This window comes from Lolium rigidum, chromosome 3 (genome assembly GCF_022539505.1).
Source record: "Lolium rigidum isolate FL_2022 chromosome 3, APGP_CSIRO_Lrig_0.1, whole genome shotgun sequence".
NCBI lineage: Eukaryota > Viridiplantae > Streptophyta > Magnoliopsida > Poales > Poaceae > Lolium > Lolium rigidum.
In genome coordinates this window covers 352,580,335-352,604,379 of record NC_061510.1, presented here as the reverse complement: position 1 = coordinate 352,604,379, position 24,045 = coordinate 352,580,335, and the positions used below count along the sequence as shown (strand labels likewise).

General features: G+C 47.3%; 2 protein-coding genes across 3 annotated transcripts; one reads left to right on the top strand and one right to left on the bottom strand.

Moving 5' to 3' along the window:
* Positions 1 to 12,221: 12,221 nt before the first annotated feature.
* LOC124704076 (glutamine synthetase cytosolic isozyme 1-3) lies at positions 12,222 to 15,535 on the top strand. 2 transcript variants are annotated; one of them, XM_047236320.1, is made up of 13 exons: positions 12,222 to 12,327; positions 12,578 to 12,617; positions 13,165 to 13,268; positions 13,429 to 13,477; positions 13,628 to 13,734; positions 13,836 to 13,923; positions 14,115 to 14,243; positions 14,364 to 14,438; positions 14,521 to 14,574; positions 14,700 to 14,737; positions 14,833 to 14,992; positions 15,105 to 15,165; positions 15,252 to 15,535. In XM_047236320.1, exons 1-13 carry the CDS (start codon positions 12,254 to 12,256, stop codon positions 15,362 to 15,364), a joined length of 1,092 nt encoding a protein of 363 aa, XP_047092276.1. In that variant the 5' UTR covers positions 12,222 to 12,253; the 3' UTR covers positions 15,365 to 15,535. The 2 variants fall into 2 exon arrangements, with proteins under 2 accessions (XP_047092276.1, XP_047092275.1); XM_047236319.1 differs by having other exon boundaries at positions 13,429 to 13,502; positions 13,626 to 13,734.
* A 194-nt stretch (positions 15,536 to 15,729) lies between these two features.
* On the bottom strand, positions 15,730 to 22,566 carry LOC124704075 (phosphoglucomutase, cytoplasmic). The gene is made up of 18 exons (XM_047236317.1): positions 22,422 to 22,566; positions 21,115 to 21,196; positions 20,720 to 20,775; positions 20,340 to 20,453; positions 19,914 to 19,976; positions 19,698 to 19,817; positions 19,504 to 19,604; positions 19,283 to 19,342; positions 19,100 to 19,199; positions 18,857 to 19,014; positions 18,684 to 18,779; positions 17,673 to 17,736; positions 17,518 to 17,599; positions 17,036 to 17,211; positions 16,878 to 16,954; positions 16,485 to 16,617; positions 16,132 to 16,248; positions 15,730 to 16,037 (listed from the first exon to the last, which is right to left on the bottom strand). Exons 1-18 carry the CDS (start codon positions 22,497 to 22,499, stop codon positions 15,966 to 15,968), a joined length of 1,749 nt encoding a protein of 582 aa, XP_047092273.1. The 5' UTR covers positions 22,500 to 22,566; the 3' UTR covers positions 15,730 to 15,965.
* Positions 22,567 to 24,045: the final 1,479 nt, after the last annotated feature.

Genomic DNA, 24,045 nt, shown 5'->3' with positions numbered 1-24,045 from the left:
GTGATATAGAATCCATCAGGACCAAATTCTTCGTCGTATGCTTATACTATATAAAAAGCATTGTAAGACTTCTGTCTATATAAGGTTGATTCCTTGAACATCATCTAAGATTGTTTTATTTGATGTGATCGGAACATCATATACAAAGGTGATCAATGCCTTGTTTGTTGGTTCCGCAGAAGCAGCACGGGCCATATATAGTTGTACTAGGAAATATATTCAATCCCACATCCCATAGTTTATAAGAGCACCTCCAGCCGTTGGCGCTCCCCACGGCCAAATCCAGGGTGAGGTGTCGCCGGATTGGACGAAAGTTTGGCGTGGGGAGCGCCAAACTTTCAGCCATCCCCCCAGCTAGGCACCCGACGATCGGCGTATTTGGCTTTATTTTCACAAATAAACTCACAGTTCGGTGTATTTGACAAAATTTGGCTAATATTTGGTCTATTTTCACAAGGCGCGAGGAGTAGCCCGACGACGGAATATAGGAAGACGGGAGGAGGTTGACGGAATATAGGCTGGTGGGAAGAGGGACGGCGGAATATAGGCAACCAGCCGGTGGATTGGCGAGGGGTGGGGCCGGCAGCGAGAGAGTTACGAGGGGGGATTTGCGGTGAGAAAGTGGTGCGGTTCGCGTAATTCTCACTGACAGAGCGGGCCCGTCTCCGCTTTTCTCTCGACCGGACTCCCCGAGCGCACCCCGGGAGGCCGGGGATGGCCTGGGCTCTCCGGATAGATTTAGGCCCTTTTTCGGGGGGGGGGGAGGGACGAGAAACCAAGGGCACGGTTGGACCGAATAACGTCGTCTGGATGAAAAAAAAAAGTATCGGGAGCCTCATCGGGGAGACGGCTGGAGGTGCTCTAACTCAACTTCAGCCCGGTTCCAACCTAGTGTTGGTGGAGCCTGGACTTCACCAAGACCAAGAAAAATTAAGCTCTTTTGTTAGATACACAAAAGTACCCCCAACTCATGTTTACTTTTATGAGACGGTGACAGTGTTGTAGCAGGGTGGACAAAGGCACCATAGATGAGGGAGGAAAGACACCACGGCGAGGTCAAGGTGTATAGGCGGGGCCGCGAGAGACATTGAGACGTACACCGGAAGCAAGCCAAGTTTTCATATTTATGTTCAATAGCCTCATAAAACGCCATATAAGCTATGGAATTTTTTCACGCCATTATTCACTCTCTTCTGTGAGAAAAAGACCATCATGGTAAGTTTCCGTAGGTTAGTCAGAGCAACTCTACCAGATTTCTTATATCAGCCCGTAAAGTGGACTTGGGCCGATATTACGTTTTACGCTTTTTCTTGGGGATAGATCAGACCACTTAAAGGCATGAACAATGGTTGATAAGATGGTCTTATCTTAATTTCGCCATGTAATCTAGATATAACAAGAAAATATGGTGTACAATGAGTTATTTTTTAGTCTTATCTCTAATAATAAGACATTCCTAAATAAATGGTGAGAGAGATTGTTGCTAAGAGATCATCTCTTAGCTAAGAGAAGACAAACCTCTTTTTTCTATTTCTCTCTCCTCCATGTCATCAATTATCCTAGGTGGCAATGCTAAGATATAACCATTGTACATGCCCTTATACACGGTTTGGAATGGGGCAACTTAACATTTAAAAACGTAAATATTTAAGCAGCACAATTATATCATAATATTCACCAACACTCAACGACAACAAAGCAAAATGATATCTCATGCAGGTGGGCTCGGTATATTTTGATCATGCTAGACATGTTAATTAAGGAGGTTAAGCATGTCGTTTGGGTCAGCTGCAACAATTACAAGACAGATGTGGTAAGGTGCATAAGAGGTTTTGTTCAACAAATACGAAAAAGGCTAGTGTTAGCCGCAATTTTCCCCGCTGGTAAAAATTTCAAAGAAATAGTATATGAATTCGGTAGGATTTTTGTTATTTAAAATTTCTTATGTGCATTGTTCAATTTGTAGGATTGGAATCCTTAAATTGCGGGGATGTCATTCAGGGCCTTGAATGACATCTTCTAGCGACCCGATTGTTTGATTCAAAGAAATAGTATATAAATTCGGTAGTATTTCCGTAAGTCGTGTCGTGTCTCGTGTCACAAGCTAACTAGGTCGCGTGATATTCTTGCAGGAATAAAGTAGTTTGCAGATTACTTAAAGATTGTCCACGTCGCCGGGTGTATCGATCGGGTGAGTTTGCATGATTGATCTCGGCCTGCCTCGATCGCTGTGTCTCCTGAATCCTGATTCAGTCATGCCCACACACACACGCGCACACGGATGGACGCATACATCTTTTCTCGTCGATTCGTCGGCGTCGTTGTACGGAAGAAACGAGACGGTGCCGCGTGCTCCTATAGCTAGCTAATGGGCGGCGCTGGCCTCTTCCCTGAACCTTCTGGACGCCGGTAACAAACACTCGGCTTTCTGTTGAGTGATTCTCACAATCTCGCATGGTGCTGGTCATCATGCCTTATCTATTATTTAAACCAGGGCCGCCTACTTATCTTGTTTCTGTTTTGTATCTTTGCAATTTTTGACATGCATGCTGCGTATGTACAGAAGAGATGAGCCGGGGGCCCGTCATCCCGCTTGTTTGCAAGCATGTAACGTGCGTAGCACCGTGAAATGTTATACGCATCATCAATAAACTTTTACGGAAAAAATTACGGCCAAACTAAGTTAGTACTCCGTACTATCTTCATTTCGAATTGTAAGCCTTTTCAAAAGCTTAGGTTTCTAAAAGGCCTTAATTACATTTTGGAACTCGGATAATAACTACCCAGCTCGAATTGGGTTGTGGTGTGGGGTTTGTCTAGAGTCTACGGGGCTGCATGCGAGTAGCGCCTTGCCGGCCAATCAATTAGAGTGGTCACACTATAGAGAAATGGAGATTTTAACTTACAAAATCGGAGCAGTAAATTCGGATATAAAATTTAATAGATACATCTCGAAATTCTACATGCTCAAATAGTCATTTCACGGAAAACCGTTATTTTTAATGTCATGTGTAAAAAAAGATGAATTTTGGTATAAAAAGAGGTTATCACGTGACAATTTAATTTTTGTCTTTTTTACACATGTCACAAAAAATGTCGGTTTTTCGTAAAACTTGATGTGCGCACATTGAAGATTGATATGTAAGTTTGTTCAATTTCTTTCTTGCATTTTAACATATTTTTTCCGGTGGCAGAAGCATATGCTTCCATGTGCTGAATTGAATTTTTGGTGCTCTTCAATCTTATTTTACTTCTTCGCTCATCTTGTGTATCGTGTATACATCACTGTGGTCTCTTCTTATGCATGTTTGGTTGTTGTATATCCTTTTTGGGGCCTAACTCCACAAACACACCCTGCCAGAAAAGAGTGATGTTGCGTGGTTTCAAGATGAAGATCACCTTATCTCTGATCCATCAGATCGTGATACGACTTTTGAATTAAAAATATCTCGCGCCTGGCGCTGTTCTGGCGTGACAGGTGGATTCTTGGAAGATCTGCTGCTGATATTGCTCCTTCCCAGGCACGAAGCTAGTTAACACTGAAGTGCGCAACAGAAGAAATGTGGCGCGGAGCCTGCAAAACAACAGTTGGGCTGACGATCTTAGAACTCACGCTCCTCTCTCTAAACAATGTGCCCGGGAGTGTCTTCAGCTCTGGATTGCGGTTGCTGGTGCGATTAGAGATGTCTCGAGGCCGGCGTTCGGGGCGGAGGTCCTTGGATGTGCGGCGGCGGCTGCTCTCTCCATGGCCTGCTCCAGCGATGGGGAATTTTTGGCAGAACAGACCACTTGCTCCACTGAATTATCAAAAAAGACCACATCCTAAAATAATTGGCAAAAAAGACCACCGGTGCTATGGCGGCAGGCTGGCCAGCCGACGCGTGGCACTTGCCGCCGGCGAGCGTGGCGGCAAGTCCTGCCGCCGTCCAGAGTGGCGGCACGTTTGCCAACTAGGACCACCGTCAGCTGGCGTCGTCGGGTTGTGGGCCATGCCGCCCTCATCCGTGGCGGCAGGCCGAAGCATGCCGACGGCCCGGCTCTGGAGCTAGACGCGGCCGGCATCATCTGGGGCGCGTACTGTGAGTGCGGAGTACTGAGTACGGCGGCAGGTGCAGTGCCGGCGCGGAGCGGTGGCCGTCGGACGAGCGCGGGAACGCCTGCGGCGAGTGCGGGTGGGTGCCGCTGCACAAGCAGCTCATGTGCCGGGAGCGCGCAGCGACGTCGTTTTCCGTGCGCTGAGGCATGCTCAAGCCTCTGGTTTTAGCAGTTTTCCCAGGAGAGGTCGATGTATTACTACTACTAGCACATTGCCCGTGCTTCGCTACGGAACTATAATAGTATCAGTAGAAAAATTATTTGATAAATAACTTTTGCAAAATATTACCGAGATGTTTGTCTGGACTTTGCACAACTACAACCTGCATTGTAGTTTGTTTCTCTGAAAAATGTAGGTGCTTAATAGGAGTACCTGCCACTTTTTGAAGTTCCAACAAGATAAGGGGACTTAACTAAGCTTAGATTTTTACCTGCTCTATATATTCAATACATCACGCCATAACAAAAATTCTCGGCTTGAATAATCAAATTCAAACAATCACATTAATTGATTGTGTAGGAGCCTTTCTTTTACTATACCTAAATACTTTGGGCTGGCACCAGAACTCCATTTCAATCCTCCCAATCCTAACCCAATAGTACCAATTTAGTCATGCGCTCCGGTTTAACGAAGACCAATGCCCTGGATCGAGCAGACGCACCAGAACCAGAAGATACAAAAATTGAGAACTCCAGTCTGATTGAATTGTCATGCAGGCCGAAACCACTTCGTTAACATGTTTGACAGTTGACGTGTTTCATCGAACAGCTAGTGGGCGCAATGGCAGGCGATGCGCGTCAACAGTACAGCCTGCAGAATCGCTCAACAGCGATCCAAACTGAGCGCACACAGAGAAGAAGCGGACGCCGCCTCACAACAGATTAAGCACTCGAACAAATTGCCGCTCCGTTGTTCATCATATGCCATCCCCAAAACGAAAATTGAGAGGATAATTTTGTAAGAGAAACGAGGGGAATGCAAGCAAAGGGATACCATACGAGAAATCTCTGGCTCCCGTGAAGTCCCAGAACGGAGAAGGACCTCCTCTGGACGGAATCTGAGCCCTTCGTTGGATGGTACCCCTGCCCTCGCAGGACACCGCCGCCAGCTGGCCGCTCGGGGCCGACCGCGGCGAGGAGGAGCGTCACGCGCTGGTGGTGCTGCTGGGTGGATCGGCTCCTCTCCTCCAGCCCCCTCATTCCTCTCTCTCCCCCTCTGCCCTCTTCTTTCCAACTTGAAACAGAGGCCCATTACACACCACACCAGCAGCGGCGTGGTCGTCGCCTGGTGCGATCGATTGCACGACTCACGGAGATGAAGTCATACGAGCCCCACCTCCGCACCCACCTGCACAGCAGTTCGTAGAGTTGGTCTCCGCGGCGAGCTGCGAGGAGGGGGCGTGAGCGTTCGGCGTCGCCATCCTGCTCATCAGCCACAAGCGGTGCGGCGCTGGTGCTAGGGGTAGGGCTAGTATTCTGGCAGCGGGATTTCCGCCAAGGCGTTCGCGGTAGCGGCGAGGCGGTAGCCAACTGGGAAGGGTAGAGGCGGCGCATCGCTAGCTGGGTGTCCAGGAGGAAATCGCTCCGAGAGCTTTGCACGGAACAGAACATCGAATCGGTACGTTTTACTTGGCGGTGGCAAACCTTGTAATATTAGCCTATTGGTTTTTTCTACGGACGAATCGATCTGGTTCTTTTCCTTTGGTGGGTTTTCTTCTCTTTTGTAGGGTGGGATCTCTGGATGTCCCGATCGCTGGGCTGGTTTTCTGGATTTCTTGAGGTGGGATCGCCTCCGGTTTTTTTAACGTACGAGGACGATCCAGCTAGATTTTATTGACGGATGAAACGGTCTTTTTGACCTACCAACATCACCGATTCGTAACTTATTAGTAGAGACTACAACCTCCGAATCGATGGCTGCTTAACAAGATGTTAAGTACTGCTAGTACTAGCAATTGCCATGTGCGTGGTTGTCCTGTACTGATCATCGAGTCCTGCTGTTACGCTATGGAGAAAAGCCCGCTATGGAACTATGGGCAAAATCGCACAAAGCAGCAAGATCTTGAGTGCACCGGCGAGGGTGCCCGTTCATGCAGGCCGACGCCGCCTGCGACCTGGCCGACGTCGGCGACCGCTCCACCCCAGACCCGACGCGCTGGGTCAGCTCGCGTACTCCGCCCACGGCGCCAAGAACGTACTGGAGATGCGGCGTACCCGTCTTGACCGGCGATGAGAACAGCGCGACGCCCGCGCCCCAGATGATGCCGGCCGCGTCGAGCGGACGCCTCAGCCTGCCGCCACGGACAAGGGCGGCATGGCCCACCACCCGACGGCGCTGGCTGACGGCAGTCCAGGTCAGTAAACGTGCCGCCACCCTCGCCGGTGGCAGGTCCTGCCGCCACGCTCGCCGGCGGCAAGTGCCACGCGTCGGCTGGCTGGCCTGCCACCATGGCAGAGGTGGTTTTTTTGCCAATTGTTTTGGGAGGTGGTCTTTTTTAGCAATTCAGTGGAGCAAGTGGTCTTTTCTATCAAAAATTCCAGCGATGGGTGGTGGTGGTGGATGCGGGTCTAGTTCCCGCCTAGACCCGTCGTTGGTTTTCAGCTGACGGCGCGAGGAGGGGGCAGCGACCTTGCGAGGCGTGGATGGTGTGGTACCGACGTCCAAGACCGTGTGGTGTGGCAGGCTCGATCTGAGATCTGGGTCACGTGGGTCTCGGATGTTGCGTACACTGGTTCCTCCTTCATTGTCACTGGCTAGCGGATGGCGGCGAGGGGGTATGCTCGTCCGTTTCGTAGAATAAAGGTTGCGGTACTAGGGTTTCTCTTGTGCGAAGATGGAGACCTTCCTGATGCTTGCCCCTCTTGATCTGGCCGGAGAGTTGAGTTTCAAAAGGCGCCGCTGGTGAATGTAACAGTGTTTCTATTGCCTGGAGTTTGCGGGATCGGTTTGTATTCGATCGTGCGCTCCCATGTTTTTATTTCGGCCGTTTGGTTCTGGAGGGATCGAGCGGCGTGAAGCTCTATTTTATGTTGACATCAAGTAACATTTTGGTCCATGGTGAAATCATAAGAAGAGAATATCATGAAGGCCGGATTGGAGGACTAGCTAAGGGAGGTTCAAGTCTTCGCGATGTTGAGGGACTTGCTTGGTGTTCCGGGCTTCGCAGCAGTGGTATGAAATGGAGGCGACAGGTAAAATTCAGAGTCTTACCTTTCAGGGTGAAAACCAATGTTTGGCCTTAACTGGTTGTGCCTGGTAATGACCTTGCTGAAGGCATTCTTTTGAGAGCGGGGACTATCTTCAGGGTGAAAACCTAAGATCTTTGATCGGACGACGACAGCGCTGGTGCACTGTTCCTTTCTTGGAGGCGTCGCTTTTGGAGTCTGTATTTCAGATGTTGTCTTAGTAGTGGATATATTGCTGTTGCTAGAGCTAGGATACTGTAGAGGGATTTTTTTTTAGTTTTTTTTTCTCTTTTTTAGCTGTGTGCATCCATACTATCATTAGGGTATTGCGTGGTTGCAGAGACCAGATATACTTGATTTTTTTAATATTAATATATTTCCTTAATTAAAAAAAATACGTTCAGTTGGCCATGTTCCGGAAAGTACACTTAACAGTCCACGTACAGCCTGCTCTCACGCAGGGCGACATGAGATTTCCGCTACCCAAAACCACCTGGAAGAGCAATCCCACCCTTAAGAGCATCTCCACTCGTTTGCCCTCCTTACATTGAAATCGGGGGTAATTTACGTCCGGATTGGACGTAAATTTGGCGTGGGGAGGACCAGTTTCCCAGCCGCGATCTCAGGCGAAGACGCCGATTTAAATTTGAAAAACGGAAACTTGACAAAATACGGCTTAAAACGATTAAATTTAGACTAAATTTAATGATATTTACTATATAGAGGACGAAGTTCATACATAGAGGCCGAATTCGAATATATTTCGACTTCGGCTGGGGGATACAAATTAAAATATTAAAACACGGCGCTCTACATGCCGAAATGGCGGTAGAACACCGTGTAGTCCTCGTCGCCGTCGCCGCCATCATCGGAAGGTGGCGCCTGGCTGCTGGTGCCCTGGCCGGGGTCTCCCCACCGACCACTGTCGCGCGGCGGGGACGGCGAGGGCTTGTACCATTCGTCGTCGGACTCCTCGAGGTCGATGACGGGCACGGGGACACCGGACGGAGGAGTCGCAGGCCGGCGGTAGCGAGCGACGTCCTCGAGGAGCCGAGCCTGCCGCTCCGCCTCCTCCTTCTCCCACTGCTCCCTCGACCAGGCGCAGGCCTGGTCAAGGGGCATGGCGTTGTCGGCGGGGACGAGGTCCTGGAGGGACCTCGCCATGACGGCCTCGAGGATTGCGGCGTCCTCGGCGTCGGCGGCCTCCTCCACCTTCACCTTCGCCGGCTTGCGCTTCCGCTCGCCGGAGGTGTCTGGTTCGCGCTTGGAGCGGAGGCGTCCTCGTGCCGTCGAGGGCTCGCGGATGACGATCCCGCCGCCGCCACGCGCGCGGTTGCTCGGCGGGGAAGGCGGCTCCGTTTTCACCGGCGTCCATGATGGCGCCGACCTGGAGATCGGCGTCGACCTCGACGCCGAACCGGACAACAAGGAACTGGCAGCCATGCGCCGTGGCTGCCAGTTGCTTCCCCGGCGGCGGCTGGCCGATCCCCTCGACAGCGGGGGCATCGTCAGAAGGGGATAGTTGCCGCCCTCGATGTGCTCGAGGACGGCCTCGAGCGTCCGGCCCGGCACGCTACACCAACGCTTGCGTCCGGCGGTGTTGTTGCGCGGAGGCGGAGGCGGCGAGCCGTCGTAGGAGGCGAGCTCCTGCTCCCACCGCCGCAGGAAGTAGGAGTTCCACGCCGTGTAGTTGTTGGGGTGGTAGCGTGGCTCGGCGCGATCCTGGTCCGACAATGTCAGTCGGACATCCTCGATGGCGACGTCGAGGGCGCGTCCCTGAGGCGGCGGCGGGATTGGCACGCCGCCCGCACTTAGCCGCCACCCGCCGCCGGGAGGCCTCGTGTCCGGCGGGAAGGGGTACCCCGCCTGGTGGAGGAGGTGCCCCTCCCACGCGTGGAGCGACCGGCGGGGAAAGCCGTTGTTGGCCGCGCCGTCTAACGCCATGGATCTCGTCGAGGGAAGAGGGTCGAGGGAAGAGGAAGCGTGGTGCTACGCGTCACGGCGAGAGGGGTATTTAGGCGGGGCTGGAGCCGGCGATTTAATGCCGCGTGGATGCTACGCGTCCGCGGCGAGCTGACCGGCGGCAGCCTTTACTGCGCGCGGAAGACGATGCGTGTGCAGCTGACCGGCCAGGTCCACCTCTGCGGCGAAGCCGAAGCGAAAGCACGGGAGAGATTTCTCGGTGTTTCGCGCGCTTTCACTTCGTCCGGAGTCTCCGAGCGCGTCTCGGGGGACCGGGGATTGCGTGGGCTCGTCGGATGGATGAAGGCCCAAATTCGAACGAAATCGAGAAACTGGGGACGGGCGACTGGGCCGAATTTCGCCGTCCGGATGAAAAAAAACGGCGCTCGGGAGCCTTCGTCGGGGAGACGAGTGGGGATGCTCTAAGAGCAAGATCTTCCTCTGGCTAGCTGCGCGACACCGCATTTGGACCGTCGGCTGCGCCATGGACTTCAGAACCACACATCTCCTTGCTCCGTGTGCGGCCAGGAAGAGGACGCCAAGGAGCATATACTGATTCAATGCATTTTCGCGAGGGAGGTCTGGCAAAAGTATTCTCCGGCATTACGCATTGCGACCCAAATCCCTATGTCGAACAACACGTTGGAGGAGTGGTGGCTCCGTGAGCGGCGGAGGTTCAGCAAACTCTGCACGACTTGTTACGCCTTATGGAAGGAAATGAACACTTGGGCATCGATAACTCACACCGTCACTCAACTATCGACACCCATCCTTGCAGGGTTCAAGATGATCATCCCTTCTAGAGGAGTAGGAGTAGGAGTACCTACACAAGTCGTGACGAGTTAGTTTTTCTGTCTTTCGTAGTGTGCCATGCCCTTTTTTTGTTCGCAAGAATGGCATGTTCTTGCGAAAAGTGTCTTTGACTCATGGGCACCGGTGCTCCTGTTGTTTAAAAAAATTCGAAAATCATACATATTTGTTTCAAAAAAATCTGAAAATAAATCTAGACATAATAAATGACGTAACCTACAAACGTGTAAAATTTTAATATGAAATTTTTTATATTGTAGATTACATAAAAAAGACAAAATCTGTTGAAATTTGGAGATTTCAAATATGCATACCCAGATCCAAACGTTTGCTATTTTTGTGTAGCCTAGAATTTTTTATATTTGAAATTAAAATTTTGCACGTTTATGGAAAAATTCATTGGCTACACCATAATTATTTTTCTAATTTTTTTGAAACACATAAATGTGATTTTTATTTTTTCTAAAATAGGCAGGAGCACTGGTGTCCAGGAGCACCAAATCTCTGTCCATGTTCTTGTAATTATAACTTTTCCTTCTATAACATCATGGTATGCTTTCACGTACTCTTGAAAAAAAATCTTACATCGTGTTTTATGGTGCATATTGATCTAAATATATTATACATAGATAGTATTTTTTCGGCCCTTGATCGTATATAATCTCCATGATCAATTGGTAAATAGATGGAATTCTAAAGGGCAGTAGACGAGCTAGCTTACCTACCATTTTATCGTGATCCTTTTCGAAATAGTGTTTCACCCCGTTTATAAATAAAGCACACATGACCGAGAATATTAAGAAAGGAAGAGCTCTAGGCGGGGCTCGAACCCACATCGCGTGAACGGGTGTAGAAAGGGACTCGTGTAGCTACCAACTAGGCGACGCCTAGTTCCCCCCATAAAAAAGAGACCGGCGGGAGAGATGAGACCATGCGCAATATATTTGGAAAGAAGAAGCTCTAGAGGCGACATCGTAAGAAGACGGGACTTGATCTCATGTTGCGGGAGCTTACGCAGAAAGAGAGACTATGATAACGCTCTCGCCCTAATCTTCTTATTAAGGTTCATTCAGAAGATGTCAAAATAGAACATTGATATGCATTCTATCGACCTCTTTAAAAAGGAATGCGCGTATTATGTCGGCGTGTCATAGCCTCACGAAGCCATGTTACGTGTTATGTTATCCCACAAGAGGATAGAGAGTGATGCCACGGGAGGTACGAAAGCTAAGCTAGTCGCTTTCCTATCCCCCAAGTATCCCACGTCATCGTCCTTGGCCGCTAGGCAAGATCCATTAATCCACTCTACAAGATTCCCACAGGCGTGGCGTCAGGCTTAGAGAACCGTTTTCCCTTTAGTGACGAGCGTGGTCATGGTTCACTAGGCGCATCACGCAAACTATACTACCTTCATGCATAAGCAAAGATCCCCGGGATTGCTTGCCTATGTACACATAGCTAGTTTTTGATGCACCGTAGTACCGCAGGCCGATTCACGGTGGCTCGGTTCGTTTGGATCGCACCGTATCGTTGAGTCGTGCCTTTTTCACGTAAATATATAGGATTGGACCGCCTCAATTTGTTTAAGGTCGTCCCGCTGAAGAAGATGCTCACTCGTTTGTCACAAAATGGTAGCGGTACGTGCAAAGACCCGGACAGAAAAACGGCAGTCCCAGTCTACACCACACGGAAGTATCGACTCTAGAGTGTCGTTGTCCTTAACGTCCTGATCGCACTCAACGATTTCGACGGGCGCGCGCCGGGGCTCGACAACGTTTTTGTTTGGACTTTTCACTCGCAAGAACAGCACGGTGGTGTGCGCTGGCTCGGCCGGTCTGTGTGCACGCTAGCACGACCCGTGTACCGTATACGTGCACCGGTGGTGGTGCCACAAGAGACGTAGTACGTGACCCAAGGACAGCCGTACGTTACGTTACGTACGCCCAGTCACAGATTTCGAGAGCCAGCCGCATCACCGGCCAAGGCCACCAACCTTTCAGGCAGGCCTCGTCACTTCACTACTTATAGAGGAGGGGCGTAGGTGTCCAGCCACCAACAATCACACGCTCGCTCTGCATTTCCAAGAGAACTATCTAGGCTGCCACCGGAACACCTCTCCAGCCATCTCCTTGCTCTGCCTCCTTCCTCCGGGCGAAGAAGAAGAAACGAAACCGTCAGCACCAGCTGAGCGCCGGCCGCCATGTCTCTGCTCACCGATCTCCTCAACCTCGACCTGTCCGACTGCACCGGCAAGATCATCGCCGAGTACATATGGTAAGATTGCTTCTCCACTTCCCCCACCTTCTTCGGTACCCTTCAATCTTATGTTTGATCTTCCCAAGAAAAATCTTACTCCCAACTTCACCATCCTGTCTTACAGGTTTTCTTTTCCTCTCAATCCAGTAAAAAAATGTTTTGTTTTCCGTCGTTTTAATCAATGACATCTTGCTCTCTTCTACCAATTACTTTTAGTTTATAAGCCTCATTAATCTACCTCCGTTGACACCTCGTGTGTGTAATCCAGGGTCGGCGGCACCGGGATGGATGTGAGGAGCAAAGCCAGGGTGAGCCCACTTCCTATCCTACTACCCTCAGAGCAAGTACAATAGAGTCTAGTCAGCTGACTATAAGGCATTAAATAATATATTTTAGATGAGTTGGAAGAGAGAGAAGAGGAGAGAGAAGGGAGGTGAAATTTCTTATGCTAATAGCAACTTCTTGCAGCGTGCTCCTAGGCACTTTGTGAGAGTGAAATGTGGGCCATATGTTAGTAAAGTAGTCCATAAGTATAACCAACTATTGTACATGTTAGCTATATGATGACTACAAGTGACATGGCATCTTGTTATAGCCAGCAGTTGACTGTACTATTGGAATTGCTCTCATACCTCCAGCTTTAAATTTCTTCTACTCCTACTAGACTCAGCGTCGCGGCTTTTTCTAGATACGGATATATCGATCGAGACGTATTTCAGCGTCTAGATAGATATGGTACTTAGACAAAGCCGTGACACTTACTTAGTTTGGAACGGAGGCAATATTTCTTAGCCATGAAGGCATTGCAAGTTCTGGCAATTCTTGAGCCGTGAAATGTCTTTACTGAATCATCAGACGCTGCCTGGACCCGTCGATGACCCGAGCAAGCTTCCAAACTGGAATTTTGACGGCTCCAGCACAGGACAAGCCACGGGTGACGACAGCGAAGTCATCCTCCGGTACGCTCTTGGTTACACACACACTCTCTCTCTCTAAAGGAAACTCTTGATTGCACTCTTAATTTAGTCCTACCTTGATTTGCGTGCCTTGAGGTTGAACTAAATTTGTCCTTTTCTCCAAACATGAACTAATATGTCTTTGCATTTTGCTTCTGTCAAGCCCTCAAGCCATCTTCAGGGATCCGTTCAGGAAGGGGAATAACATCCTGGTAAAATCAATAACCTCCTTTCGTCATCTCAAAAAAAAAAAAAACTTGTTTCGTATAACAGAAGAGTTTATGGCTTTTTTTTGTGAGAACGGAATTTTATAATTTTCCATTCTCCAAATTTTCACCTAATTTTGATCCCTGTATATATAGGTTATCTGTGACTGCTACTCACCTACCGGAGAGCCGATTCCGTCCAACAAGCGGTATAACGCGGAAAGGATATTCAGCCATCCAGATGTCAAGGCTGAAGAACCATGGTCGGTACTCAGTATCTCAGGCAATTTACAGCACAAATAATCAACTTATTTGGTTCGAACTAATCGTGTTGTGCTGTGCCTCTCATATTGCGAAATTCAAGGTATGGGATCGAGCAGGAGTACACCCTTCTTCAGAAGGACACCAACTGGCCTATTGGATGGCCACTAGGGGGCTACCCTGGTCCTCAGGTAACTAGGCATGTCGCATATTGCAACTATCTTAACCGAGATCCATCCCGTAAGAAAGTCACAAAACTTTGTTGCAAATGCTAGATTTTAGCTCAGCACTTGCTGATAACCACTTCAAAAATGCTGAGCTGACAGAGTAAGCCGTGCTTGCCAATCCTACTTCAGTAACGAACGATGAAATCGTGTGACAGGGACCATATTACTGCGCCGCCGGTGCGGATAAATCCTACGGGCGCGACATCGTCGACGCGCACTACAAGGCCTGCCTCTACGCCGGCATCAACATCGGTGGCATCAACGCAGAAGTCATGCCAGGACAGGTAGTTTCGCGCACACAAAATTACCTTCGGATGAACTGAACCTTGCCTGCCTGCTATATTCCGATGCATGTTCTTTCATCAGATTCTTCATGTACTTATTGTTGTCTGAACTCTGAACAGTGGGAGTTCCAAGTCGGCCCTTCCGTCGGCATCGCGGCCGGCGACCAGCTCTGGGCGGCTCGCTACATTCTCGAGGTAAGAACTGCCTCGACTTGTTAACTGAAATGGAACTTTCAAGGTTTTCATTTGGTTTATTTAACCTGTGTGTGCCTAACAGAGGATCACCGAGATCGCTGGCGTCGTCGTCTCCTTCGACCCCAAGCCGATCCCCGTGAGCATTTCTTCTGCTGCTTCTTTCCCCAAAACTTTCAGCTCGATCTGCTGTTGTGTCGGCCACCTGGTCAATACTGATTAATATCAGGCGTCAACCGTAACTCTCTTCGTATGTGACTGCAGGGAGAATGGAATGGTGCTGGTGCTCACGTCAACTACAGGTGAGAAAAGGAGAGCTAGTGGGCGAACCCATCATCATCGTCTACGACTCCTTGTGTTATGACATTTCTCCTGTTGTGGTTTTCTCTCAATGCAGCACCAAGTCGATGAGGAGCGAGGGCGGGTACGAGCTGATCAAGAAGGCGATCAAGAAGCTGGAGGCGCGGCACATGGAGCACATCGCCGCCTACGGCGAAGGCAACGAGCGCCGGCTCACCGGCCGCCACGAGACCGCCGACATCAACACCTTCACATGGGTAAAACACTTGATACCGACAAGCCCTAGCAACGGCATGTTCAGACTTCAGAGTCGCACTTGCAGTGCTCTCTCATCTTACCTGCTTCTTGCTGTTGTTGTGTCCATTCCAGGGCGTGGCGAACCGTGGCGCGTCAGTTCGGGTCGGCCGCGACACCGAGAAGGAAGGCAAAGGTGAGACCCTAGAGATTGGCTCCCTTCTTGCCGGTGACAAAGTGCTATGGTTTTTGCGTCTATGTGTTGATTGGTTTTCGTTTCAGGTTACTTCGAGGACAGGAGGCCGTCGTCCAACATGGATCCCTACGTCGTCACCTCCATGATCGCCGAGACCACCGTCCTCTGCAACAGCAATCTCTCCAATGGCAGCAAGTAGAATGGGTTCGTTCTGTGGTCTGCACTACTACCAATGTGGCCGAGTGTATGGGATGCGGTGCTGGATGAGACTAGCAGATAGGGTCAGAGACTTCGTTTGAATAACAAATCAATAACAGAAGCAATGTGCTTAGCATCGTAACTGGTTGTACAATTCTCACTCGCCCTGAACTTTGTGGCTTGCAGACCTCTCAGTGTTTTGAGACTTTAGATGTGACTTGTGTTCATCGTTCTGAATTTGGCCAAGAGAGGATCTCGTGTGCTTTGTTTTCCCAGGATATTAATCAACTACGAATAGACTAACTATACCAACAAGTGGTGCCATCCATCCCGTGGATGATCAAGATAAGTTGGGCACAAAAATACTCGACCAAAAAAACACACGTCAATATATCGCTTGAAGAATTCACTCTGGATTACATCACTGTGACAACATTACAGCCGCATACTGTACCAGCAGCAGTGTGTGCAGTATAGGCAACGAAACAGGGACGGTCTGGTACATACAATTTATTCATGTGTGAGATGTAAAAAGAAAGCTATCGAACAGGAGGCCAAAACGGAACTGCATAAGCGGCCTCGGCACGTATCTAAGTCAAAATTTATGTGATCACGGTTGGGGCAGATCGGCCAGTGTACTCCTGAATCTTTGAAAGCTTCAGGGCGACATCAACCTGGATAAGGAAGTACAATCAGAACTGCAAACCTCGCAAAAATGTGTGACGATTTGTTCAAAGCACAATGGGTATACACGAGATCTGATCTTACCAGTGGGGAAAGAGCATCCGAAGACTCCCTCCCGGTTTTGGATGAATCATTCTCATACTGCTCAATGTAGATACGAATAGTAGCACCAACTGAACCAGTTCCTGAAAGGCGGAACACCTGAAACAGCGCGAGCTACTGTTAGTTCATCATCATTTGTAGCAACCATTATCAAACAGCTAGCAAAAAATGGATCGCCTCGACCACTAATAACCATTAACTGGTTATATTGCAACTTCAAATATGTGCATGCAGACTAAATATATGTGCTGCTTCATTTGCTTTGGTTTACGAAACAAAACAAGGAATATTTAAAGAGGACAGTTCAACCAATTAATAGCCATGATGTTTCATACCAGTCGGGAACCATCTCCGAAGAGATATCTGATACCCTGATGCTTGGAGACAGAGCCATCAACAGGATCCTTATACTCAAACTCATCAGCAGAGACAACATCCGCCACATTAGGCTGGATTTCCTTGATCAACCTGAGGAAAAGGAAAACAATTTAGATCTACCGTCTTCTAATGCATATGCTTTGTCAGTGACATGGAAGTATCAAGCTTTGAGGGCTGAGAAAAGTATGCATCAAGTTTGCAGAGAATAAAACAGTCGTATACTGTATATCATTGTGCATAAGACTGCATAAGTAGTTTTCATATCAATTCCATTTGTATGCGTGAGAAATTTTTTCATATAGGTCTTCATTTTGAATTATTGCCTACTGCATTGAATAGAAGTAACCTACTTGTTAACATCAGACAGGGACGACTGCAGCTTGACTAGGTTTGCCATAAGTTCCTTAGCAGCTTCTGCATCAACATTCTTTAATAATAAACAGTTATGTTAGCAACTTAACGTTATCAAATGTGTTGTATGAACATATATGTCAGTTGAGTGAAGTACCTCATAGTCATATCGTGTATAATAATGGCGACCATAAGTAGCCCAGTGCTGAAGAACAATATCTTCAACAGTAACAAGTTTATCCCCTCCAAGGTTGTCCTTGTTCTTGTAAGCTAGAATAGATAGCCATGCTAGAACAGCCCAAATACCATCCTTTTCGCGAATGTGGTCAGAACCTAAAACAAAGTAAACAATGTAGGATGTCTAGTTAGTGGAACGAATATCGACAAACCCTTGACTTTGATAAATTCATGACCAATTAACCAAAATAATATAAGCTATTTATCTGAATATATCAATCTCCCGTCGTGTTCCGTAAAACATAAGGAAACCAAGTTTATGGAACATCCAAAGGAAAGAGATGCTACATGCCATAATCCATTTTACCAGAAGGCAAAACCAACTTGTTCAATCAATTCTGGTTGCTTTTTTTTGTGATTAAGACATGCATTGAAGGTAAGCTAAGACTTCCCAAACATTACCAGTGCCAAAGCTTTCTTCACCACAAACTGAGCACATTCCAGCATCCATCAGGTTCCCGAAAAATTTCCACCCAGTAGGCACCTGAAACATGGCATTTTTCATATATATATTTGTCCATTATTTGAAATTAGTGACTGATGATCATAATACTTACCTCGAAGAACTTGAGATTCAAATTCTTGGCAACTACATCAAGGGCAGCTGATGTCGGCATGCTCCTGCAATTTCACCACTGGATCAACTTACTGAAGCACAACAGCACATTTTAAATGGTAGGTGGCATGGCAATTATAATCCCCACGTCATACAAGATCCAACAACAACATAGATACAAATCGTAAATGGCATTTTACCAATCTAAATACCACAGTACATAAAAAAACCTGGAACAGGATTAGTTAGACAGAGCAGCTGAACGTTTAAGCAAGATATGGATGCATTTCTAATCAATGTTGCTGCAAATTATGTGAAATTCTCGCCTTACATGGATGAATGTACATTATTTTTCTATGTTATCACCTTATCGGAGCAGCAAGAATGCTCTTATCACCGTTTTCCCAATCGGAATAAAGGCCAAGACTAGATGGCACTTGGCAGATTTCTGCCGCAGCAGCTGGCTGATCATAAACTTTACGACGTACAAGCCATGGGGCCAGCAACAATAAATATATCAGGCATCCACAGTTGGGGTCCCATTTACAAGATTTTTTCAGTAACATGCTGGCAGTTGCAGGTAAGGCAGCTTTCCAGTTAAGTATAACTTACTACCCTTTTCATCTGTACATTTTGTATGTTTTTTTCTCAAACAGTAGCAGGTCTAGCAAAACAGTCCATAGCTCCAGATTGGTGTTTTAGATTCTAGACTATCAACGGGCCAAAAGTTTCTGTAACTAGCTGTAAGCCTGTAACCGACCAGTTACCATTGGGAAATGGAGAGCTACCACAGTATCATGTCTACTGTCCAGCATTAGGACAGCATGACTACTATCTTCTATCGACGGCATGCTTATTCAGATGCAGAACTGCTTAGTGAAATATGCATGGTTAGTGGTTACTGCATGCAGCAGTGCTATCTGCATCTAAAGCCTTGATTAAACTACATACGGAAGTTTCAGCCATAGAAAAAGAGTGTATTCTAGAAGCAATATGCTGGAGATATTTTTACCTGGCAACTCCCTTCAGGCCAGAAGCAAAGTAAGGAATCGATTGAACAGCATTGGCTGCAATGATGGCAACCGAATCTGATGGTGTCACGAAGAATCTATAACAGAAGAAGGTATTCATCATCAACTGCATCAAATGCTTTTGTAGATTTCCAAAATGTAGTCTAAACAATACCTTTTGCCCAGAACCATGTTCCGGTCAGCATCTCCATCAGCTGCAGCACCAAATTCAGGGGGCTCAACATTTGAGCTTGACTTCCCAAGACCCATCCGTTCAACCAACTCTTTTGCATAGGTGAGGTTAGGATCCGGATGACCACCGCCAAAGTCCTCCTGTAAGAATAGAAATGGAAAATTAACACCAACCAAAATATGTTTTCAACTTGGGATGACACAAGAAATCAAGAACACATTATACCTTTGGAACACAGTTCAACAGTGAGCTTTCACTCGCGCCAAGCTCGTCCACAAACATGCGCTTTGCGTAAGCTCCAGCAACACCATGGAGGCCATCAAAACTAAAATCGCAAACCAAGGATTCAGATGTGTTATGGGTTGTTCATAAGAAGCTTGAAGCAACATTTGTGCTATAGGTAAGTACCAGAACGAGAACTTTGGAGATGCCAGAAGCTTTTTAATTGCCTCGAAGTCAAAGATTGACCTGGAATTTAATGGATAAGAGTTAATATTCTCCTTTAAAAAATTAAGACCCTAGGGATTTCCCATTGTAACATTCAAGGTAAGCTGACACTTTAGTAGAACAAAACATCAAACAATACTTGAAATAAAAATACTTAATGTATCCAAATAGAAGTTACATACTTCATTAGCTTTATGTAATCTGTAGCAGAGTCAAAGACATCAACATCAAAAGGACCTTCAGGTCCAGTGAAGGTAGTGACACCTAACGCAGAAACATCAACCTACATAGGGGGGAAATAAAGGAATAAACAGGGGTCCGAATATCCTGGGAGCAAAAGGAACAGAAAGAAAAAAAGTCTAGGAACAAATCATACATCTGGAAGGTCTTCCGCAATGAGGTATTCAGTAATTGTCTTTGTATTAGAGAAAATCTTGTCAGTAACAGATTCAGGGGCAGGTCCACCATTTCCCATGTTATATTTGATACCAAAGTCCTGGTAAGGCCAATACAAGGTGTGAATTTACATAGAACATCAGCCGCACTTGATTCGCAAGGCAGATAGTAATAGTGAACATCATAAGTATGTTACCTCGGTCGGACCTCCTGGGTTGTGACTGGCTGTTAAAATGAAGGCACCAGTAGCCTTTGATCCCTGTTATTAATTGTGTTAATAAATCACTAGATGCATAGTTTGTTGTAACATGAAAAGACGGATATGGTGATTAATGTTTACATGTGTTCATATAAACATGTAGGTTAGTGGTAATTATGCATTCGCCATTACCCGACGAAAGGGACCAATTGGAAAAGTTGGTAACTAACAGCTAAATATGAAAATATAAATTGCTGGTCAAGTGGTTGAATACAAAGACCTCTTGATTTGGACGTACAGTCCAGATAGTGTCCCAACCAAATACATATTTATGTTATTTTTTAGATACGTGATCCAATTATATGCAGCTACGGCAATCAGGCAATGGCCCATGCAAGGCACTTTGGGAGAAACAAAACTTACATCAGCAGCAATTCTTTCCCGGATTATAGCAGATACAGCTGGAGTAGACAAGAGAGTGTCTTGTCCAACCCAGACACGTCTCACTCCATTAGCAGCAGCCATTTTTGTGATGATCTATAACAAAAAAAATATGTCAAATTTCCAAGCATAGTTCCCTGAAAAATGACGATGTGCTAACATAATACAAGTCACCCATATAGAAGAGTTACATAAAATAGGTGATTTACAGTTTTGACTGTAAATAAGTTAAATCTTGCGAACATTACTTTAAAAATGTGAGCGCTAAGACAAAAATATGGAAACGAGGTCCGCAACAGCATCTTTAAAACTACACGTGTGACTTATAGACCTTACAAAATGAATAGACAATTGTGAATCACCTGAACAGCATCCTTTGAGAAATAGCGGCCATCACCGGAGACAACAATGGTTGCACCTATATGGAAAGAGGACAGCATGTATGAGAGAGAACTGTGGAGAACATCGCGGAATATCTCAGCTGTATTAACTCCTAAAACCATTTACAGTCTAAACGGCAAAGAAATGTGTAAGAGTAGCTCAATTATAATTCATTTAGCCCTTCTGATATCTTGAAAACTGGATAGATCTGGCATTTTCTTGCTACTAGACAGTTACAGTTAACATCAGGAAATGGAATAATGACTATGGTTATAATTATCTGATGGCCTGCCAGTACTAGATTGTTTTCCAAGAACAGGCAATGTGCAGTCAGATGTTCTAAGCAGGACACATGTTCGTCTGATAAGCAACTAACCTTTCACTTCCTCAGCTGGAAGGGCATTAAATGTTGACTGGACAAAATTCGCAAGGTAATGAGGCTGCTGGAATACTGTAACCTGATAACAGTAACAGTAAATTATGAATAAGCATATATTACCAATGAATTTTGGTGGACTGCTGACAGAAGATATATCAAGAGAAAAGCTATGCCATAAGCCATCAGTGATCATCATTCATAAACATCCGTATTTAAAAAACTACGCCAGTTAAACTATCAATACTATTATCTTTCTTAAAGACAGGGTTAGCTCACTTTCTTAGATCAATCAATTGAAACTAAATATCCATAAAAACTTACACCAGGAAATACATATCACATGGAGTTGGCTGCCTGAACATCAGAAATAATCTATCCGCTCTAAAACTCATTAAATAACGAAATTCAATTTTGTGTTTACTCATTATGAAAAAAAAGCCCTCTAGCACCATCAAAAATTGCACCCAAACATAAATTAAGCCACAACTTATGGACAGTCACCATGGCCAGGGAGAAACGAAACCAAAACAGCAGGTGACCAGAGATGTGCTGTATAAAATACGCAGGGTGGGTCTTGGATGACTCTGCCGCCCGTCACATTCAGAGCTTAGGAATCTAAACTGCTCTACTCAACGATTGCCACCTTTACAGCGTGTGAACGTACAGGCATATTTAAGCAATAGTTAACAAATCGTCAAGATCTTCTGCATCATGTTATTAACAAAAAAACTACTACGAAAACACTCCTGAATTAAATACGAGGCAGAACCCAAAAATGATCATGGCACCGCTGCATGCCGTGCCAGATCCCAGACGCAAGGAGGCGTTCGAGTATGGCTGGCATGGCAAGAGATCCTCGCGATGAGTAACGAGTAACAGACCCCGCGACATCGAACGGGCAGCGTGCAACTGTAAGGCGTGCTCGGCGAGATCCGGTGATCCTTGACGGAGCCTATCCGCGCTGCTGCGAATCTCCCGGATTCGGGTCACGCTAGTCCAGTTGCGATCAACGGAACGGCTGATCCCGCTGGAACGCGCGGGTCCGAACCAATTCGATCGATCAAGCGCAAGCACGCAAGCGTGCGTGCGCGGATCACGGTTAGGCCATTGGAGCAGGACGCGGATCAGCCCGATTACGGAGAAGTAAGAGGTATGCAGCGGCCGACGTGGCGGTTAACGAGATCCGCGGCCCGGAATCGGGAACAGGGAGGAGCGGTTACCGCGGATCGGGGCACCCCGAAGCCTAGCCTACGCTGCGACGGCGCATTGAGATCCGGACCGGGGGTGCGGGAACGGGAGCGCACCTTCTTCCGGAGGCCGGAGGTGCCGGGCTTCTGGCCGTCGAAGGGCGTGGTCTCCTTCCTCGCCACCGAGAACACCATGGCTGCTGCTGCTGCTGCCGGCTGCGCGCCGAGCCGCGGCCGCCGCTGCGCGGGCGAGAGGGAGGCGCGGTGGAGGAGGCGGTGGTGGGGAGATGGGGAGTGAGGTAGGGAGGGAGTGGTGGTGCGGTGGCGAAGGCGACGAGGGCGTGGCGGTATTATAGCAGCGGGCGCCCAGGAGCACAAGCGGATCATTCCTTTCCTTTCTTTTTCCCCTGTTTCTTTTGTAGGAAATTCGGTGGGTATCTCGTTTGATAATTGAAAGCTGATGGAGTGATGGTGGATGTAAAAAAGATATGGGGGAAAACAAGGGGAGCTGTTTCTACCATCCGAGGGGCGCGGTAGATTTCGCAGCGGGTAGCTTGTTGTTGTTTTACATTTTGTATTTTTGTTTGACATGTTTTGGTGAATGGTTCTTAATTATATGTTACACTCTTTGATCAGCGTCAACTTTGGATTTTTTGCAGTGTTGGTTTTCAAATTAAAAGTTGTACAACACTACCGTGAATGAGCATATGAATTTAGGCACCGATTAAAAACCTTTTAACGGATTGTTGTAGAGAGATGGAGCAATTTTTCCGCACCACCCTAGTTAGATACTTGGGTCTTCTTATCAATCTACCGGTCCCCCACCCCCTTTTACATCTTGTAACCTCCAATGGTGAAACCAGTGGCATGGAAAACTATCACACTGCCGGTCAAACAACAAATCTTGACAAGGTATAAGCAAAAAGGGTTCCCCTCTCAGAGTCCTCTTTACTTGTTGCTATTTCTTCTTCTTGATGTTGCACTGGCGACGACTACTCCACCATAGATGTAAAACAATGACTTTTTTTAAAAAAAAAGTTCATTATGTGTAGTCATTTTGTTGAATATGGGCGGAGCTAGTGTTGGGCCGAGATCAGTTGGCATTGACTCCCCCGCGCAACAGCTCTACATACACAAGCTAGCATGCAAATTATGCCCATAAAAAAGAATTTTGACACCCAAGCCCATGAATTATGCATCTATGTAAAGTGCAATAGCCAACCTAGGCTCTGCACATGTCCAACGAGGCCTAGCGATTTGTTGGGGGGATGACCCCCGGTATGCCAAAGGCATGCCAAACCGGATGGTTTGAGCCATCAAGATACCGGTTTAATGTTCATACCGGAACGTAGAGATAAGAAGTTAGCTAAGCGAGGCTAAGCCGGTATCCCCAAGAGGGGTATGCCGGAACCGGGTAAAGAAGATACCGGGCTACCGGAAAGAAGAGCATGTCGGCAGGATCGGTCAAAGATTCTCTCCGCAGCTAGAAGACAAAGATGAGCTAAGCAAAGTAGCTTTAAACGAAGGGTCGGCGATAAAGAGAAGGATGACGGTCAAAGAAGCCGGAGGACGTCGGCATCCCCGATTAAAGAGGACTCCGGTGTCATCTATGATTAAAGTAGCTTTGTAAAGTAGTTTGTCTAGTCAAAGATGCCATTAGGGTTTCTTGCCCCGTAAGCCACCCTCTCCCCTATATAAGGAGAGGGGCAGCCCTCATCACGGGCACGCACGAAGAGAGCTA

What these genes read in the sequence shown, in the direction of transcription:
- LOC124704075 (XM_047236317.1), bottom strand. Translation starts at nt 22,499, where the DNA reads ATGGTGTTCTCGGTGGCGAGGAAGGAGACCACGCCCTTCGACGGCCAG. An exon ending in ACCCAGGAGGTCCGACCGAG is followed by an intron (nt 19,818 to 19,913) that starts GTAACATACTTA and finishes TGGCCTTACCAG; the next exon opens with GACTTTGGTATCAAATATAA. An exon ending in TGAAGAAAGCTTTGGCACTG is followed by an intron (nt 17,212 to 17,517) that starts GTAATGTTTGGG and finishes ACTTTGTTTTAG; the next exon opens with GTTCTGACCACATTCGCGAA.
- LOC124704076 (XM_047236319.1), top strand. Translation starts at nt 12,254, where the DNA reads ATGTCTCTGCTCACCGATCTCCTCAACCTCGACCTGTCCGACTGCACC. An exon ending in ATCATCGCCGAGTACATATG is followed by an intron (nt 12,328 to 12,577) that starts GTAAGATTGCTT and finishes TGTGTAATCCAG; the next exon opens with GGTCGGCGGCACCGGGATGG. An exon ending in TCGACCCCAAGCCGATCCCC is followed by an intron (nt 14,575 to 14,699) that starts GTGAGCATTTCT and finishes ATGTGACTGCAG; the next exon opens with GGAGAATGGAATGGTGCTGG.